Source organism: Salarias fasciatus, chromosome 8, assembly GCF_902148845.1.
Source record: "Salarias fasciatus chromosome 8, fSalaFa1.1, whole genome shotgun sequence".
In the NCBI taxonomy this organism is placed as follows: domain Eukaryota; kingdom Metazoa; phylum Chordata; class Actinopteri; order Blenniiformes; family Blenniidae; genus Salarias; species Salarias fasciatus.
The window spans coordinates 10,488,657-10,509,718 of NC_043752.1; the positions used below are offsets into that span (position 1 = coordinate 10,488,657).

Here is a 21,062-nt window from a genome sequence, read left to right on the forward strand (position 1 = left end):
TTGTAGGGTGTTGTAATCTACTGTTAACCTATTTAGGGATGAGTGTCGTGCTACGAGCTTATAGATCTGCAATTTTCTTATCGCTAAAGTTTCAAATAATGCACCAAAGGGCTTCCTGTTGGTTTCTGTTGGCTAAATTTGGTAAAAGAACCATAAACAAATAGAAAATATTGTGATAATATCCTGTGTTGTGATGGCCCTACTGCTTAAAAAAAACATGTTATATTTTTCCATATCGCTCGCTCCCATCGACAGGCCTGATCCCTCCAGTGCTGATGCCCTGCTTCCTGCTGCGACTCAAGAGCTGGAATTCCCATCCACCAGTTCTTTCCATGTCACTGCAGTCACTCCTGGCCCAAGTCATGCGGGTTCTCCTGCAAAACTGAACCTACCAGTTTAGGTACGTCTACATCGGCTTCCACACTGGATAGATCTAGCCTACTCGGCCTATGTGTCAATATTTATTTTATTGAGTTTCCTCTTGCTCCCGCCTTTGCTATCGCCTTTTTGCTTCCCTTTTTATTTTGATTCAGGAGGAGGAAGATGAGCCCTTTAGCCCAGTAGCTGTGCGCCCCTTTCCGAAGCCCGGGCCTCGGAAAGCCACCACCAAGGGCAGTAAGAAGAGAGTGACAGCTATATTGACGGACACTCCAGTCAAACGGGCTTTAGGGGAGGAGCGAGATAGGCGCTTGGCCCAACGGCGCCTCAATATGCCTACCAAGGTGCAGAAGAAAAAAAAATGCAACAGCAACCTCCATGAGGGTATCCGCCTCTAGAGCGGTCGCCACTACCTCCACGGAAGACACCACTACCTCCACAGAGGCCACCACAACCTCCATGGATGACGGCACTACTTTCACAGTTGACAGTACTACCTCCACAGCATCCACCAACTGGGCGAGAGCTTCCACCACCAGGACAACACCGTCCACCGCTACCCCAAAGCCATCCACTGCTACCTCAAAGGCGTCACCCGCTAGAAAGCCATCCACGTCTACCTCAAATTCATGTGAATGCCAAGTCTGTGGAGAGGACTTCAAGTCCTCAAGGCCTGGGGAGGTGTGGGTGCAATGTATTAAATGTGAAGAATGGGCCCACGAAGAGTGCACCCCTGGTCTCCCAGTTTACAAGTGTCACAATTGCTAGATCATATTTCTCTGCCTATATTCCCAAGTGTATGAATTCAATGTGGTGTCCAGTGGAGGTAGAGATGTTATCATTGGCTACTCTAAAAGAGAAATTGGTAACTTTTTGTTGTATATAAGTTATAGGCTAAAGATAATCTGTGAAAACTGTTTGTTATAGGCTAATGCTTGGTCCGAGCCTATAGGCCCAAATTCCCTCAATGTTGTTGAGAAAGCACAATATTGCTAAAAGTTTAAATGCACTATTTTGTAGCGTAGGCCGAGAAATATTTATTTAAGCTTTATTTGAATTTTTCCTTTCTACGAGGTCAAGCATGTTCCAGCTTTAAACGTTTACATAAGATTAATCTTTTTATATTGCCTGTTTTTCTATTTTCATTGAATCAATGGCAGATGTTTTATACTGTTTTATACAAGTTTTGCACTGTTTTACAAAGAATGAAAGTGAGAATGAAAGTAAACTTAAGAAGGCTTTCAAGCACTTTGTCTGGTGCCGTGTTCAAGGTGCTAGTGCACTTTTGCTACTATTTTGAATATAGTAGGCCAATGTTAAGAATAAAATTGTTCATGGAAAGAATGACAATGGTGTGATTTGACCAGATTGAATTTAAGTGTTGTTGCATAGATAACCCTGTAGGTGTCACTGTCTGTAGGACTCAGTAGAGATATTCTCATGCGCCACATTTTTCAATGTTTGTGTCATGGGATGGAGAGCCCCAGTTTACTTAGGTCACAATGGGGAGTTCCTCTGAATAAATAAAACATGCAACACTGGGAGCAAGTGTCTCTAAAATTGGATTTATTAATTTCAAAAGATAAAGATAAGTTTGTTTGTTTATTGATGTTATGCTTTTTCATCACATCAATACTCCAGTAAAACCAAAAAGAAAACTCAGACAAATACTTGTACACCCCAAAGACAGAATACAACCGGAACAAAAATGCAAGACAGAATATAACCAGAACAAAAATGCAATGTAATCTACAAAATTCCATGCAAGTTATGTAACAAAACATACATTGGAGAGACAGGGAGGACTTTCGACACGCGAAAAAAGGAACAGAAAACAGAATGTGAGAAAGAAACCACCACAGCATTAACACGAGCAACAAAAAGAAAAGCCGAACAGGAACAACTCAAGTCGGCCATTTCAGACCATTGTAAAAGAGAAAATCACATTATGGATTGGGATGGAGCAAGAGTCATCGGAACAGAAGAGAACAAACACCGACGCTGGATAAAAGAGGCTATAGAAATTCGGAAACGAAAGAAAAGAACTTTCGATTTGGATGTTACTTCCATGGCGGCTCTCCCCGACTTATGTCCGTAACGTCCTCAGAGCCACTCTGAGTTTCAGCGCTGCTCCACTTTTTCTGTATCATTCCTTTGATACAGCCTGATTATCTTCCTGTTGTGAAGGTCAATCCACAAATCCCTCTCCAGCAAGAAATCATGGTTGGTGTGGAAAAAGAAGTTTATCTTGGTGTCCCTCTGGAAATAGTAGGTGGAGTATTTGTCAAAGTCATCAGTCAAGAATCCGTATGCATCCACCTGAGGGCGATAAAAAAAGACAGATTTTTATTTTTACTCCAGCTTGCATTCATGATGAAAAAGTGACATGATGTTACATATTTCTTAAAATTAACAATCACTCGCTGTGACTCATTACCTTTTTATTGAAGTTACTTGTTTATATTACTGAATATTATGACACATTAGTGAACAGTTAGGTTCAATGTTTGATAATGTTGACGGAAGCTCTATTATTTGGAAGAAAAATCCAAAGCACAAAATTATTAGCATTGTCTACTTACGAGGGGGGACCCAAAAGTCCCCGGACTGTGGTTATAAAAAAAAAAAACAAGAATGATTTCAGACTTTTGGCCATTATATGTCACTATAGCATAGCCTTAAGCATAACTGTGAAAAATTTCACCTCCCAAAGACACACAGGCAGCTCACACGCAGTGTTTGTTATTACAGTCCCTTCTTCGAAAAATCCGGAAATGGCGGAACCCATTGATAAGCGAGACCAGCGCGCTAGCATCAGATTTTGTTTTCTACTGGGAAAAACAGCAACAGAAACACTCACCATGATCCAGACCGCCTACAAAGATGAGGCTCTGGGGAGAAAACTGGTCTTCGAGTGGTATGGGCTCTTTAAGAGTGGTCGGATATCCATCGAAGACTCGCCTCGCTCCGGCCGACCCTCCACCTCCCGCACACAGGAAAATGTCCGCAAAATCGAAGCCGATCTGCTTTTTTGACGTCAAAGTGATGGTCCACAGCGAGTTTGTGCCGGTGTGGGCAAACCGTCAACCAGGACTTTTACCTCGACGTGCTGCGGCGGCTCCGGGAGGCGGTCAGGCTGAAGCGGCCGGCACTGTGGGAGAGGGGGAACTGGTGGCTCCATCAAGACAACGCCCCAGCGCACAGGGCTCTGCGTGTAAAACAGTTCCTGCTGAAAAACGGCATGGCCCTGCTGCCCTATCTGCCGTATTCCCCCGATTTAGCACCTTGCAACTTCTTTCTCTTCCCAAGAATGAAAAAAGGCACTGCAGGGGCCGAGATTTGATGACGTGGAAGAGGTGCAGAAAAAAATCGAAGGACGCTCTTGAAGCGATCATCACGCACGAGTTTGCCGACTGCTTTGAGCAATGGAAGTCCCGGCTGCAGCGCTGTATTCAAGCCGAAGGAGAGTTCTTTGAAGGTGACAGTTTTGATTGAATGTGAAAATAAAAAAATAAAAAGTTATGACCACAGTCCGGTTTCTTTTGGGTCCTCCCTCGTATGGGCTTGTATTTATTCCGAAGTCAAGATTAATCATATGTTTTAGCCCCTGTAAACAGGAGTTTACTGAAATAGTGACAAAGGTAAAAGGCACTGAGCTCATGGAAACCTTAGGAATAGTGACTATGTTAGAAATAATATTTAGTAATCAGGTCAGTATTAAAAAGAAAGTGATGTGAACTTGCTGTGTCACAGGTGTGCAAAGCCAGGAAGATGGTGAAGGCTCCATTAGTGGGTCGGATCGAGGGCCAGCGTTCGGTTTTCAGCTTCGGTGAACTCAGAAACCTGGAGGCAATGAAAAAGAAACCATCAGAATAATTCTCGCTTTTTGCTCATTCAACACATTTTGATCAGTAGAAGACTGATGAAATCCATGATAAGAGCATTATCATATTAATAACATTAATGAGACAAAAGCATATGCTGGGCAGCCACTGCTGTAGGGACACCTGTTTGGTTACTCATTCACACAAACTCAGAACCTTTTTTTTTCTGTACTGTGTAACGCTCCATAAGTTGGTAAATCATGCAAAGCTTGGCTGAGATTGTGTTCAGGAGGCTGACCTGTTCCTGATGTACCGCAGGAAGTCCTGATGCAGAACGTAGAACCGAGTCTCGTTGTACTGCCCCGAATAGTAAAGCCTTGGGCTGATGGGTTCAAATGCACACACACGGATGAATAAATGGATGGATGGATGGATGGATGGATGGACAGTATCATCTGTTAACAGTCCATACTCACGTCCTTTTGCGGAACGGTCCAGCAGCAACTCTCTTCCCTTTGAGAAGACCCTCCAGCCACTGGATATCCTTCATCTTCTCCGGCATCATCACATACTTTATACCCTGGAAAAGTGAGTGAATCTAACATTTCACCTTTTCTGAGTGTGTGTGGGGGAAAAAGGTCAATGTTACAGCATCGTCTTTAACTCCTAGTACCTTATCATGAGGAGCAGATTTGTATCCGTACTTCTTGAACAAAACAGGTGATTTGACGATTGAGTGCGCCGAGTGGACGTACACCGAGGTTCTCTTGCCGACGTCTTCCTCATAACCCTCTGTGATGGCTCCGTTCATCCTGACAGAGAAACATCCCAACGTGGACAAAGACATCCCACAGAATGACCCCGCCTTTGACGAGGGGCAGCGGAACGATCATTACGGCACTTCATCACTTTGTGGGAGGACAGAAGACACTTTTCAAGCACCCCCCCCCCCCCCCCCCCCCCCAGTGTCCATTTCAAATCATTTGATTCTAAACTAAAGAAAAGTGTTCTCCACTTTAGCTTTCCTTACCGAAAGACGTAATCATGAGCGTCAATCTCTGCCCCCATTTTGGAGCCGTTGAGGATTCCTCCAGTCCCCACCACTGCACAGCGCACACAGCCGTTGCTCCCTGGTTTGGGGGAAAGCAGTGGCTCTTTGGGCTTTGGAATCAGTTTCAGGACAGGGATCACTTCTGTGAAAATCAACACAGAGAAGCATGTTTTTGCAGTGTTTGCTTCACTACTGGCTGTGTCAGTAATTGCCCGTTTCAGATAATGTTTTACCTTGACCTTTGATGTCATTGAAGCGTTTGTTGTCAGAGACTAATCTATTTTTAATGATATCACATCTACCAAACAAAAGAGAAAGGGCCACACAGTGACCTCAGAGTGCTACTTTACAGACAGACAGAGTCCTGACAGTCCTGACAGAGTGCTACTTTACAGTAGCACTCAGTAGACCTCAGCTGACTTTACAAAGACAACTGGATAGGGTTGCTCTGGAAATCCAGAGACAATCCAGAGACAAAAGAAAGTCTCGTGATCATCCCATGATGACTTAAGTTTGTTACAGCCAATAAAAGTACAGCCAAAATGAGGAAAAGTTCTCAAGTTTATTACCCTCATATTTATACTCCATAAAACCAAAGGGACTGTTAAAATGTGAAAGCCGGTTCCACTCGCTCATGTTGATGCTGTCTTTGTGTAGAAATAAACGGACATTGGGAAGAAAAGCCTTCATGAAGAATTCATCCTTTGAGTTTCTCAGTGACTGGGCACACGTCTGAGAAGAAAAAGACATCACAAAATGAACAGGAAAATGATGAACTGACTTTAAACCTTATGATGATGGTTAAGCAAAAACAAGAAATTAAAACGAGTCTCTTTATATCAATGAAATAATAAATCCTGCTTGCAGGCACAAAACTGATGAATGAGCATATTTCAGTGTCCTCAACCCCACACCCATAAGGTTTGTTTATGTGCTTTGTTTCTGTCCCATCCTGTCTTTGCATGCTTACTGCGGGTCGAGGGGGGGCATCCTGGTTATAAACATCATCAAAATCCCACACAGGAGCCTTCTCAAACATTTTTTTGTAGAGTAAGGGCATCGGAGTCTCAGGTTTAGGGTTCGGCTCTGTCACCAGGGTGGCATTTTCTCCTTTGTCCAAAACTGTAAAGTGATTTTCAAGTGAACTTCTGTTTCCTCTATGTTTGTTCATGAAACGTGTCCATCTGAAAATGAACATCAAACACCACATCAAGAAATTTGCCAGAAAAAAATGAAGTACTTTCCTTCAGTTGAAAACTTGCTTACCTGTAGCTGTTGGATGTTTGTCCCCATGTTAAAAAACAAGTAATAGAAATCGCTGATACAAAAAAGAGAAGTACGAAAATATTAAAGACCTGAAAAGACATTCCTGAGAAGTCGAGGATTTGATTATCATTAACAAGCAGCCAGGTTGCTTTCCCTTCAACAATATGCTCAAAGGTGAGCCACACAGGTTGTTTGTTACCTTATCATCAAGGTGACTGGGCAGGGCTGACTGACAAAGCACTGACCAACCCTGTCTCCACAAAATTACGTTCGGAGACAGCTGAACTGCATTCTCAAATATGTTGCTCAGAGGAGCATATTCAGTCCATTACTATGTTCATCTTCAACATCTTTCTTTTTTTTTCATAGAATCATTACGCTTGGTCTGAAACCAATTTTTTGGGACCGAACCCCGAAGGGCATGGTCTCTGCTGCTTTTCGTCTGTTTCTTGTTATTCTTCTTCTACATTATTATACTGTCCTACCAACTAAATGCAAATTTGACCGCCTAAACATGCACGGAAACTCATCAAATTTGGCATGCACATCATGACCGCCGAAAAATTTTATAAAATGGAAAAAATTAATCCATTTGATGGTATCATGCAAATGATTGACTCCACTAAGTCTTTTCTGCTGCCCGTACAGGGTGCCTCAATGTCCAGTTAAGAAACTCAATTAAGCACCATCATTTGATCAAATTTGCTCCAACTAAGATGAGATTTTTAGATATTTGAGAAATAAATGGATAAAACGTACAACTATCACTTTGTAATGTTCCTGAAGTGTTCAAACATTGCACAGTGTTTCCCTGATGGATTACGTTTCTCCTCGATGGATTCTAAAACATGTCACTGCTCGTAACTGCTGAGCGCCGCTCAAGTCTGGACAGAAAGTAAGTCTACTATTACACACGTAAAGTTCCCTTTAAGAGATTAAAAGTTTAAAAGCATTAAATGTAACAAACGAGTGGTTTTACAGTTGTATGGGAGAAGAACACGCAGGGCTGATGATTTATGACTGAAGTCAGGCTTTTATTGGAACAGCTGCTTCATTCAGGTGCGTTGTTTACTCACTGCACCTTAACTGTGGCGATATGCTCTTCAGTATTCAGACAATATGACCCAAACTGATTACTTTAGAAACGGGTTACGGGTCGGGCTGCGGGTCGTGTTTCATCGGGTCGTGGTACTAATCGGGCTGATGCACGGGTTTGCGGTTTGGTTGCGGGTTTGTACGTCCCCGGGTCGGGCCGGGGCGGGTCTGGAAAATTGGAGGTGCAGGACTCTGGTTGGAGGACTTGTTGCTTTATTCCCATTATTTCAATTTTAACGTCAAACTAAATCATGGATATTATGCACATGCAGGGAAAAAAATAAAGCAAAGCAACCACAAAATGGCACAGAAAAATAATGAATTCTCAGTAATGACGCATGCGTTTAACAACTTTATTATAAACCTTGATAAGTTTTGTACGTTTATTTGGTGATGAATTTGACAACACTCATCATTCCTCTGCTTTAATCAACACAAAACATTATCGAAGAATGATTTCTGTTGCCGACAAGTGATTTCTGTGAGAAATATTTCATTTTCAACAGAAATGCTGCCACATTTGCATACTTGTGTCTGCATTATACAATCAGGGTGCAGTTTGTGGTAAAGGCTGAGGGTGAGGAAAATAAATATACTGCAGGGATATCTCTCCATCATCCGTCTCGCCTCACTGTATTCAGCTGACTGTGAGTCATTTACACACAGGAAGATCATGCAAACTCCACACAGGAAGGACTCTGTTTTTCAGTGTTGGAATAAAATAAATAGAATACAGTAAATGCGATATAATATAAAAAGCACTAAACAAAAACCATTTGTCACAAGACAACAATAAATGTCACAGATTTATAAGTTGAATAATGAAAAACCCTGAAACTTGAATGTGAGTTTAGAGTTTGTCTGTGAGAGGCGACAGCTCTGCTTCATAAACTTATATTCTATGTGTTTTCCCTGGTCTGGCAAAACTGGTCTGTTTTTTGTTGGAAAAAAAGAAAAGAACAGAGATGGTGGCTTCACGTTCACCCAACACATTCAACAGTGTAAGTATACCGCCCTCTACTGGTGTGCCTTTAAAACTGCCTGTGCAACGCAAGTCTGGGTGTGTGGATCTGTTACTGAGGTTTGAAAGTTGCAAAAAGCAACCTCTTTGGACTTCATCACAAAAAAAAGACCTGAAAAGCTTCATCTGCAACTCGCCTAGAGAAACTTAGTGAGACGACTATGAGAATGTCTCATGTGAGGGAAAGCGAGATTCAAGAGGTTATGACTGACTCAAAAATCCTTGGTTCTTCTTATGCAAGATTACATGCATCTCATGAAATAAAATCAGACTCTCTCTTGCTCAGCCAACTGGAGGAAATATAATTCCTACTCATTCAGTCAGCTGATCTGCCATCAGCTGTTTCCAGAAAGCTTCACACAGGCAGTCATCGCTCTTCATTTGATGAAGAAGCTCAGTGAAATTTTCCCCTCCATTGATTTTTTTCAGGTTTCATTCCCTCACATTTCACATTGTCTTCACACTCGCAGTCTGTTTTAATACTTATGTGCGTGACGTCCTCAGAGCCACTCTGAGTTTCAGCGCTGCTCCACTTTTTCTGTATCATTCCTTTGATACAGCCTGATTATCTTCCTGTTGTGAAGGTCAATCCACAAATCCCTCTCCAGCAAGAAATCATGGTTGGGGTGGAAATAGAAGTTTATCTTGGTGTCCCTCTGGACATAGTAGTTGGAGTATTTCTCAAAGTCATCAGTCAAGAATCCGTATGCATCCACCTGAGGGCGATAAAAAAAGACAGGTTTTTATTTTTACTCCAGCTTGTATTCATGATGAAAAAGTGACATGATGTTACATATTTCTTAAAATTAATAATCACTCACTGTGACTCACTACCTTTTTATTGGAGTTACTTTTTTATATTACTGAATATTATGAAACATTAGTAAACAATTAGGCTCATTGTCTGATGATGCTGAAGGAAGTCAAGACAAAGAGCTCTGTTATTTGGAAGAAAAAGGTCCATTGTCTACTTATGTGCTTGTATTTGTTCCGAATTCAGGATTAATCAGATGATTTAGCCCGTGTAAACAGGAGTTTAGTGAAATAGTGATAAAAGTAAAAGGCACTGAGCTCATGGAAACCTTAGGAATAGTTACTATGTTAGAAATTATATATCGTAATCAGGTCAGTGTTAAAGAGAAAGTGATGTGAACTTGCTGTGTCACAGGTGTGCAAAGCCAGGAAGATGGTGAAGGCTCCATTAGTGGGTCGGATCGAGGACCAGTGTTTGGTTTTCAGCTTCGGTGAACTCAGAAACCTGGAGGCAATGAAAAAGAAATCATCAGAATAATTCTCGCTTTTTGCACATTCGACACATTTTGATCAGTAGAAGACTGATGAAATCCATGATAACAGCTACATTAATGAGATAAAAGCATATGCTGGGCAGCCACTGCTGTAGGGACACCTGTTTGGTTACTCCTTCACACAAACTCAGAACCTTTTTTTTCTGTACTGTGTAACGCTCCATAAGTTGGTAAATCATGCAAAGCTTGGTTGAGATTGTGTTCAGGAGGCTAACCTGTTCCTGATGTACCGCAGGAAGTCCTGATGCAGAACGTAGAACCGAGTCTCGTTGTACTGCCCTGAATAGTAAAGCCTTGGGCTGATGGGTTCAAATGCACACACACACGGATGGATGGATGGATGGATGGATGGATGGACAGTATCGTCTGTAAACAGTCCATACTCACGTCCTGTTGTGGTACGGTCCAGCAGCAACTCTCTTCCCTTTGAGAAGACCCTCCAGCCACTGGAAATCCTTCAGCTTCTCTGGCATCATCACATACTTTATACCCTGGAAAAATGGGCCAATCTCACATTTCACCTTCTCTGAGTGTGTGGGGGAAAAAGGTCAATGTTACAGCATCGTCTTTAACTCCTAGTACCTCATCATGAGGAGCGGATTTGTATCCGTACTTCTTGAGCAAATAAAGTGATTTGACGAGCGAGTGCGCCGAGTGGACGTACACCGAGGTTCTGTTGCCGACGTCTTCCTCATAACCTTCTGTGATGGCTCCGTTCATCCTGACAGAGAAACATCCCAACGTGGACACAGACATCCCACAGAATGACCCCGCCTTTGATTTTTAACAGATACGAAACAACCTTTTTCTCACCTGAAAACATAGTCATGGGAGTCGATCTCGGCGCCCACTTTGGAGCCGTTGAGGATCCCCGCAGTTCCCACCACTGCACAGTGCACACAGCCGTCGCCGCCTGGTTTGGGACGCAGCAGCGGCTCTGACGGCCTCGGGATCAGCTTCGCTGCAGTCATCACCTCTGCAAACAAACAAAAGAAGCAGAACAAACCGCCTCAGTCTTTCTATAATCCTGTTGAAACTCCACATTCCTTCATTTAAGCAGCTGTTCCTCTTCTATGATTAAAATTGACTGTGTGCACTTTTGCACAACGTGCTCTTCTCTTGTGTTCGAATACGACCTGGTCGAAAACCCAGTAAACTGAGTTAAAGAAAAGAAACAAATTTGAATAGAATAATAATCATATTGCAGCTTAAAGCAGTCTGCCATGTGTAATACCTGTAATCAGCCCATTTTTTCGGCAGCATGACGGCCTGACAAATACTTTACATGCTCTGAAATCCTGTTTCAACCGTGCATTTACTGTTACAAAACCCAGTCAGCTACTCTAAAGCGCCACGGATCTACTTAAACCGACCCTGTAGTGGCCGATCGGCGGCAAACAAAGCGCCTGTTTTTGAATCGAATGACTGAAACTGTTCACTTTCCCAGCAGAAAGCTCTACAATGTGGCCTCAGGCAGAATCAATTACCATCGTACTTCAGATCCATGAAACCAAAAGGATTGTTGAAATGTGACAGCCGGTTCCACTCGCTCATGTTGATGTTGTCTTTGTGCAGGAACAGGCGTATGTTGGGGAGAAAAGCCTTCGTGAAATTCTCGTCCTTTGTGTTTCGCAGAGATTTTGCGCAAGTCTGAGAATATGAAGGGAAAAAAATCAGGTTGAAAATTGTTAAAAAAGAGAAAAACAGAGTTAAAATGACTGAAATCTTCTCATGTGGAAGGAAAAGTAAGCACAATCAAATGTCTACATAATATTCAGAGAAAAGAAATATTCACAGCACTTATTTCTGCATTTTTCTGAGCCTGTATACTCACTGTAGGTCGAGGTGGAGCATCCTGGTTATAAACTTCTTCAAAATCCCACTGAGGAAGCTTCTTGTGTGCTTTTTTGGATAAAACAGGCATGGGAGTCTCCGCGGTCGGCAGTGTTTCTGCTGCCCTTGACGAAGCATGCCATGAAGGAGACTTCTCTTTTTGCCTCCGCAACGTGGAACCTCGTTCATATAACTGTTTCTCCAGTCTGCGCCTGTTTAAAAAAGCTGCCAACCTGGATTAGAGCAACCAGCGCAACATAAAAGAATCAGCACAGCGACGAAACAGGAAGAAGAATTACAGAAAGTGAACAAGATAATCAAAGCATGTCCTCAAAGTGCCTGTGATTTGTAAACAAACGTGTTCCTCATCCTCCATGTCTCGCCGGTGACGATCCAAAAAAACCAAAACCCACCTGACGCTGTTCTTTTTGTCGTCCAGCTTCAAAAAATGTCCCCACGTCACAAAAACCACCACGGAGCTCATGGATACCAACGTGAGCAAGCAGAAAAACCTCGCTATAAGGACAGCCATACCTAAGAAGTGGATCATTTGCGGTGATGTTTGAGGCAGACGGCTGTTCGCTCCCTCCACTGAAGTGCAGCCACAGCCACAAAAAGCACCTGAGGTAGGAGTCACACTGGGTGTGACCTCTGCACAGAGGCAAGGCAGGGAGCGGCGCTGCAGCAGTGTGCACACATTTCAAAAGCTGCACAGGTTTCACTTTTTGTAAAGTGGGGAGACACTACCGAACACAACAGCATCAGAAAATATGAGCTACATGAGAATAAAACACAAAATGAGTGAGTTTCTGCCATTTTTAATACATTTTATGTAATCTACAAATGAAGGCATCTTAGATATGGACCAAGAAGGTTTTGTTAATTTTTTTAACGACACTCACAGAAACCAAAATTGTGCGTGAACAGTGGACAAACAAGACAAAGTCATTGCATCACTGTGTTCTTGTACAACACCTACAATTAGCATGTTTGTCACAGCTCGTCTCTTCCGCCGCGCGTCGTTCTTCAGCCTGAACTGGTTCCGCCGCTGTGCTTATGGTCATCTCAACCCTCCCCGAGGACACATTCCGTGATTTTTTTGGGGCTGATTTGCTGATTTGCATGGGCCGGGGCTGCGAGGGATTTCTGTTTTCTCTGAATGAGACACTTGTGGAGAAGCAGGTTTTCTTGAGAGACGGTTTGTTGAGTTTGTGTTCCTGTTCAGTCACTGAGTGACAGAGTGGGCTTTGGAGGGGATTAGTGCAGTGAAAGAACTGATGATTCTGCAAGATATTACCGATATTGACGAATAGTTTAAAGCCAAAAGGAATCAAACGGGTTTCGAATTCAACAACCGATTAATTGCTTACTATTGTGAAACACTTAATGATGATGTTATGTATTCGAAGGACATTTTGGAGGAAGAGGTATTTCTCAATACTGAAAAATCATATTCACAAAACAGTAACGCATTAGTCACACCTACAAGGCTGCCTTCTTTCTTTCATTGAATTTTTCTGGAATCTTTTTATTTTCAAGCTTTTTAAAACTTTTACGCATAATATTTTGCTAAGAACCTTCGCTTACCTTCATTGGCATTGGATATCTTACTTTATAGCTCTCACAAACCAGTTCTACCAAATTCTCTACCCCATATCCCAATTTAGAAAGTAAGACAAAATCAAAATTAAAGCTTTGTTTGTCAGCTTCTAAAAGTTTTTTATGTTTTAACTTAAAATATTACTTCAACGTCAACACTTAATATCTAATATCATCTAATAACTAACTTGTCTTTCCAGACAGTTAAACTTCAGAGCTTCATATTACCACTCCAAGTTTTTTAAATTACACTTTTTGATAAATTAACAACAACTGAACTAGTTTTATACTATTTTTGTAGCTTTTTTTTTTTTACTATTGAAGTGTTTTTTATTAACTAATGAATTTATAACAGAAACATCAATATTATTACATAATAATGAAAATAAAATAATCATGACTGAAAGAAAGAATTCAAACATGCACAAATTTCAAGTTTGTTCATGAATACTAATCTCTCATAGAAATTTAAGGATAATAGAAACATGTGAGAAATATTCATATTTATTCAGAACATGGCGGACATACAGGTTAGATTCATGAATAGCGCCCCCCCCCAGAGTCTTCAGCGTTCTCATCAGTGTGACACAAAATTGTAAATACCCAGTGCAATAAATAATAACACATGATTTATTAATATATCAATCTGCCAAATAAAATCACTCATCAATGGAATGATGAAAAAATTAACATTTGGAGGGTTTAAACTTATGCATTCACAAAAATTATGTGTAAATCAGAAAACAATGTGACAAGTGCTTTGATTGGGAAAGTAAAACAACATAAGACTGTAGTAAGTGTGAGGCATCTTCCTCCTCAAGTAAACAAAAGACATTTTCCTCAGTTCATTTTTTTTTTTTTTTTACTTTTTGCTGCTTGATTTGGTTTCATTTGGTGATTTGATGTCATGAAAATCGAGGGTGTGTGTTGTGATCGACGTCCGCTCACAAACTCTCAGAATGTCTTTAAAATGAGGAAATCACAGAGTGACTGTTGAGTGTTTTCAACGAGTTAAAAGCAATGTAAATGTGAGAAACCTGTTTTGTTACATGTATAAGCCTGACTGGAATATTTACACAAATCTTATCACAGGATCTTCCCGTCGACTTCAATACTGGAAGACGACTAACGGTCTTTCTTGGGCCTTTGCTTGTTTAAAGGTTGGTTTGAACATTAGATTAAATGAAATTAAAAAAGACATTTTGGGCAATTCAGCTTGATTTTACTCATTCTGGTAAAGCGAACTCTCTGACATTTCCCTGGATGCTTGGCAACATTTCAATTTTTTTCTTATTTTCTTTTTTCGAGGGGATCATTACAGTGACAAACAGAATTCCAGTGAGTCTTTGAAGCACATCTGAAGAGCAAACTGGCCTGCCTGCAGTCCAGACCGCTGCATCCACTCAGTTCATTTACCACATTATGAAACCACAAAGAGAGCAGACCCTGAACCACAGCAACTAAAGTCCAACTAAACTTTTCTTAAAAACGTTTTACTTTATTATTTACTATTTACATTTCAACAGTTCCAGTCTTTTTAAATATAAGTTGGTTTAACACAGGGTCATATTGAATTCTTTGTATAATAAACACATTTAAAACAACTTTTCTTGACTTGTTGCAAGAGATGAACACTAATGCAACTGTTTGGGTATGGCCAATGAATTTGAACACCTCCATCGTCTCCAAATTCATCATATGCGCACTTATATCACCGTTCAGTAACAATATCTCTCCATCCCTATCAGAGTAAAGTCGCAAGAAGCCAGATTCCTGGATGAATTTCCCAGGAAAGTTGAACACAGAAAGAAAATGCAAACTTAATCAATAAATCTTTGCTTCCGATAAGTGCAAAACTTAAAAAATCCATGACAGAGTTAACCCAGAGACCCAGAAATTCACGTGTTTGGACTTGTTGGATTGACTTGATATCCCCGTCACTGGAAGCTGGAGCATCCTGAGAACACCCATGCCGGCACAGGCACATGAAGCCACACAGAAACACCCTCGCCCGGAACTGTACAACGGTCTTACACAAACAAAAGTAGAATAAACAATTCGAGCTTTCGTCAGTTAATGAAATAATCTCGGCCTTCTTAAAACTGTAAAACTGCTTTATGCTAAACCCTCATGATCATGACTTCAAATGCTTGGCGTCACTTTTCTCTGCAGCGATGGACTCAAGAAGGAACAGCCACTTCCAGCTGTTCATGGGACCAGTCACATCACCTCTCATCTCATTTAGAATTTCTCCACATTTTTTCCCTCCAAAAAAAAAAAAAAAAAAAAAAAAAATCAGTATCTCTGAATTTTAACCTTCCGATTCAGTCTTTTCCTCGGCGTTCTCGGCGTGCTTTGAGTTTTTTACCCCCAGTTTTCGGCTCGTTTCGTTGATAGAGCTTGATTATTTTGCTGTTGTGAAAGTGCTTCCACAGCTCCTTCTCCATGAAGAAGTCGTGGCTCATGCGGAAGAAGAATTCACTTTTCGTGTTCTTGTGGACATAGTAGCTGGCATATTTCTCATAGTCGTCAGTGATGAACCCGTAAACGTTGACCTGAAAGAGACAATAAAAAAAGGTAGATATATTATTATGACCATTCATTAGTTAAATTCTGCATTAAGAGTACTGACAGAAACCAGCAGGAAAGATCATCACTCCATTCTGTAAACAACCAGCTCAGCTGATTTTTTACACCTTCAAGGCTTTAAAACTATTAAATTATAGACAAAACAAAAAAGCACGCAAAGTTTCCTAACTTACTTTGTGGCAGGTTTGCAGAGCCAGGAAGAGAGTGAATGCCCCGTTCGTCGGTCTGTGTTTCCTCCAGAGAGTGCTGTTCAGCCTTGGTGAATTTAAAAACCTGTGGGCAAAGAAAAAAAAAGGTTGAATAACATCCTAAAATAAGATATTATTAAGCAGAACTCTTCTCCTGCCAGGTAGACACTTTCAGTGTGAAAATATAGCAGACAATCAGTCACACATCTTTTAGTTATTTAGTTGGTTGTGTTACCACCAGGAACCACTAGATGTCACTGTATAACAACAGAATGCTGCTACAGTAACAATAACAAGTCCACTGCCACCATGTACAACAAATCATTTTTTTTAAATACCATATCTGTTCTTAAGAGTTTTCACTATACAACACAAATGTAATCGAGAACATGCACTACGCATGATTCATCCAGGAAAATTGTAATAATTACATTTAAATCTGTAATAGGAATATGACTGATAAGAACCTGACCTGTTGCGCAGATATCGGAGGAAGTCCTGGTGCAGCACATAGAAACGTTGTTCGTCGTACTGCCCTGAATAGTACATTCTCGGACTGGAAAGTTAAAATAAAAGAAAATCTCTGTTGGATTTGAGGTCAAATTGAGTGAAACAATTGTGTCAATGTACACAGAGCAATGCTGCAAACAGCTGTGACAAATATATATTGTCAAATGTCGATACACAGAGCTGATACTCACTCTCTGTTACGATATGGTCCTGTTGAGATCCGTTCTCCTTTGAAGAGACCCTCAAGCCACTGAAAGTCTTTCTTCCCCTCGGGCATCATCACATACTTTATACCCTGGAAGACGTCGCAGGTCAGAGGTTATCGTCACTGCATGTGGAGATGGTAAACTGTACCGGACAATGGTGGGATTTAAGTGTGGGTACCTCGTCATGAGGGGCAGATTTGTATCCGTATTTCTTGAGCAAGAGAAGCGATTTGGTGATGGAGTGTGCCGAGTGAATGTAGACCGAGGTCCTGCTTCCTACGTCCTCCTCGAAGCCTTTGATTATTGCACCGTTCATCCTGTTACAACAAACAGGTCAAAGTGAGTAACACAGATAGCACCATCAGCATGTTTGCGCAGCTTTACTTCAATATAAGATAGATGTTGCCATGTCCTGTGATTTTGGTGGTACGCACACAGATCGCACATTCAGCTTAACCCAGAATCCCACCAGCATGGAAGATGGGTTAGCTCGGACTCTGATCGGCTCATAAACACAGTTCAATACAGTTAATCTATTGAACAGCAATCACATGAAGTGATTTTAAATGAACTAACATTAAATCGGATTATGTGTGGCTGCAACAACTGTCTGCTTGGAATCGCCAGGGTGGGAGGGTCCAGACCCTCCAGTTCCGTCAAACACAGCGGCCCACATTTCTGACCTAAAAACGTAGTCGTGGGCGTCGATCTCCGCCCCCTTTTTTGAGCCGTAGAGGATTCCTCCGGTTCCCACCACGGCGCAGCGTATGCAGCCGTCACCGCCTGGCTTCGGAAGCAGCATCGGCCCTTCGGGCTTCGGGATCAGTTTGAGTGCGGGCATCACTTCTGCAAAGAAAAGAGGACAGACACTCCCAGTCGTTTGGTTCGAGTAGGTTCTTGTTTCGGTTACTGGCTCAAGTCCCCTTAAAGCAGAAACAATCCTTGACTTTTAATGAGCCAGAGCATTTCCAGCTTCATTTCATGTTTCTTTCGTTGGTGCAGATATTAAATTTTGTGTAGCTGGCAGCAGGATCAGGATCAGAATATTGTTTACTGTCATTTAAAAATAAAAAAAAGAATCTGATAAGCTTATTTAGGGACTCTCTTCCCCATTGAAGTAAATTATAGAAACTGTTAGAATTGTCCTTTGTAAATCAGGTGTATTTGTCCATCCATGACACGAACAACTGAACTGAGATCAGGAAAGTTTACAGGCTGAGGTGGCGCGGCGCTCAGATCAGTATTAACTATTAAAACCAAAAGAAATGAATCCAGGAAATGCTGGACTGAACTCTTGTGACCTCCATGCTGCAGCGTCGCTGACTGGGCGGTGATTCCACCTGCAAAGAACTCAGCAAATGCTTGTAAATCGTAAAACATCTATGTGTTGAATAGTAAATGCAATTTGTTGAGCGGTGTCATTGCAGTGGTCACAGTGTTACTGCTGATCAGTGTTCAGTGAGCCAAATTTGAAAGAGGAATTCATGAGAATAATTAGTATAAGATGCTATGTCCCATACTGAATGTAATTTACCGTCTACAGCACAAATTACATGAATGTTTTCAGAATTCATGTCGAAGCCACACAAAGTTAAAAAGCCTACAGCAACAACAAAAAAAAAATGTCTTAAATATAAATGTAAAAAATGTCCAATTGTTTTGCAGAAACTGCTCAAAAATGAAGGAACGTCACACAGCTGGGAGGGCTGGAGAGAGAAGCACGGCTGACTACTCCAGCTTTACCTGTTTGGGCTGCCTTACAGGGACACAACCAAAGTGTCAAATGTGATTTTATGTCAGAAATTTAGAGGGGAAAAAGTTGGAGTCACTGTTTGTCACTTCAGTCGCAGACAGATTCATGTTGGTTGATAGAGCTGCATGTTCCTCCAGTGGAACTCAATTTTTATTTTATTTTTTAAATCCAAAATCATCTATGATATCGACGGTGCTCATAAAAGAATCATCCCTGTGGTTTTGACGCAGTGTTGGAAAAATGTCCAAATCAGTCAAGAAATACACAAATTTACTTGATTTCCTTTAAAAATTACTGTGAACAGGATGAAAACTAAACAGACTCACAAGAATCACTTAGAGAAATAATAATACAAATCCTGCTGCATTAATAGTAACTGCTAACAGGTTTCAGTCCTCAGTCCCTATTGCAAGGCATCATGGGGGTCAGGGTCTTCCTCAAGGACACTGGATGAGATGGAAGACCACCGACTCCATCCTCAAAGCAGAAAGCTGCATCAGCGGAGTCATAAAGGCTAAAAATGTCCTGGATTAGAGAGAGCAGTTTCCAGTAATCACCAGTTTCTCTGTCACTGCAGTCGCTCACGTGAAACTAAACGGTTTGCTTGACGAGAAACGAAGCCTGTGGAAAAGTTGTGTCACGCTTGCCAACCCTTCCATCCATCCATCCATCCAGAACACGTCTGGACCGGTCGCCAGTCAGATCTGAGTGTGAGCATCCACATAGAGTCACTGTTTTGTCTCAAAGATGGACCTACCGTTGTACTTGAACCCCATGAAGCCATAGGGATTGTTGAAGTGTGACAGTCGGTTCCACTCGCTCATGTTGATGTTGTCTTTGTGGGAGAACAAGCGTATGTTGGGGATGAAAGCCTTGGTGAAGTTCTCATCTTTTGATTTCCGCAGGGAGTCGGCGCACGTCTGGGGAAACAGGGAAACGGTTGGAAAACTGGAAAAACGACTGGATTCATCACAACCACAACCAATGTTATCTGCTTACGTCCGGTAGAGGGTCAGCATCCTCGTTATAAATATCCTCAAAATCCCACAGAGGAAGAGTCTTGAAGCCTTTCTTGGAGAGGAGCGGCAGAGGCGTCTCATCTTCGTCCACGGGCTTCCTCGCCGTCACACCTGGTGGGCTCGTGCTTCCCTCCCTCTCCCACCATGTAATTCTGCTCTTCTGCAGTCTATTTTCTTCCGTTAGGGTCCTCAAAAACGCCGTCCTGCTGAACCAGAGCAATCGGAGTATCACCAAACCTTCCCTCATAAATCTCTCAAGACCAAAGAAAAGCAGAGGAGCAGAACTCACCGGACAGCGTTTGATGATAAATGGTCCCATGATATGACGCAGAGCATCATGCTGACCGACACCACAGTGAGCAGAGAGAAAACCTTTGAGATGTGGGCAACCATGACCGAGAAGTGGAGGACTGGCTGCTCTGGTAAACACAATCAGGTGTTTGCTTCCCTTTCTGAAATGTGCTGTCGGGGGGGAAAAGCTCCTCAACTTAAAGCCAGAGGTGTGGCTACGGCACAGCTATGCGGAGGTAAAGAATGAAAAGCATCCTGACAGTACTGGGCTTCACTATCCAATGAATACAACACTGAGGATAAAAAGATTCCCCTCTTAAGTCTTTCAGGATTATTTTATCCTCTTCCTATTCCTGAAAGTTTTGGGTTAACTTTTTGGACTTAATTCCAGACAGGAACTATCAAGTATTGAATAATTATCATTATTTTATCCTTCTAAGGTCAGTCTGATGCAGATTTTGTTTGTGATCACAGAAAATATCATATTTTTTGCATAAAAAATGTCAGTTTTTTAAGTTCCTTTAAATTTATTTAACTATTTTCAATCTTTTTTGCAATGGCAAGATATATATTTTTTGTCCCATGCAATTTTGGGAAACATTTGTCAGATTTGTCATTTTTACATTTAATTTACCAATGCCAGTTTAGGGACATGATGCTAATCTACATGTTTATAATGATCAGTTGCGGGTTGTCTCTCACAGAATTATTCAAGTATGTGAAATGTATGTATATGGATAACGTGATCAGATTAACAAAAGGCATTGCTGCAGTTTATTTACGGTTGTTTTATTTTTAAAAGATAGATTGCGCAGGCCTATAAGGAGGAAACAACTGACTGATGTTACTAATATTCATAAATAAACCCATATATTTTCAAGAATGTGTGACTTGCGATGTAAAATGAGAATTAAGAATGTGATTTCAACAGGACTTAGTAAGTCCAAAGGAGGCTGAATATTCAATATGAAGGGGATGTTTTTTGAGGTGCATTTCTAAATAAGTTGCCATATAAAGGGTTAAAATCAGATTAATTATCAATATGAAAATGGAGTAAATGAGTTATTTCACACCAACAAGCCGGAGAAATAAAGGAATCACTCATTTTATAGTCGTTTTTCAAAAGTTTATG

General features: G+C 41.4%; 3 protein-coding genes across 3 annotated transcripts; all 3 read right to left on the bottom strand.

Moving 5' to 3' along the window:
- Positions 1–2,499: 2,499 nt before the first annotated feature.
- Positions 2,500–6,533, bottom strand: LOC115393770 (alpha-N-acetylgalactosaminide alpha-2,6-sialyltransferase 1-like). The gene is made up of 9 exons (XM_030098876.1): positions 6,520–6,533; positions 6,224–6,363; positions 5,823–5,985; positions 5,233–5,395; positions 4,876–5,014; positions 4,679–4,782; positions 4,501–4,584; positions 4,122–4,221; positions 2,500–2,697 (listed from the first exon to the last, which is right to left on the bottom strand). Exons 2-9 carry the CDS (start codon positions 6,311–6,313, stop codon positions 2,500–2,502), a joined length of 1,041 nt encoding a protein of 346 aa, XP_029954736.1. The 5' UTR covers positions 6,314–6,363; positions 6,520–6,533.
- Positions 6,534–9,153: 2,620 nt separating this feature from the next.
- On the bottom strand, positions 9,154–12,259 carry LOC115393771 (alpha-N-acetylgalactosaminide alpha-2,6-sialyltransferase 1-like). Its single transcript, XM_030098877.1, has 9 exons — positions 12,189–12,259; positions 11,777–12,008; positions 11,430–11,592; positions 10,756–10,918; positions 10,525–10,663; positions 10,330–10,433; positions 10,158–10,241; positions 9,794–9,893; positions 9,154–9,351 (listed from the first exon to the last, which is right to left on the bottom strand). The coding sequence occupies exons 1-9, from the start codon at positions 12,257–12,259 to the stop codon at positions 9,154–9,156; spliced, it is 1,254 nt and encodes a 417-aa protein (XP_029954737.1).
- Positions 12,260–15,311: 3,052 nt separating this feature from the next.
- Positions 15,312–20,032, bottom strand: LOC115393772 (alpha-N-acetylgalactosaminide alpha-2,6-sialyltransferase 1-like). The gene is made up of 10 exons (XM_030098878.1): positions 19,989–20,032; positions 19,620–19,923; positions 19,378–19,540; positions 17,551–17,713; positions 17,046–17,184; positions 16,853–16,956; positions 16,624–16,707; positions 16,137–16,236; positions 15,743–15,929; positions 15,312–15,331 (listed from the first exon to the last, which is right to left on the bottom strand). The coding sequence occupies exons 1-10, from the start codon at positions 20,030–20,032 to the stop codon at positions 15,312–15,314; spliced, it is 1,308 nt and encodes a 435-aa protein (XP_029954738.1).
- Between the last annotated feature and the right edge of the window lie 1,030 nt (positions 20,033–21,062).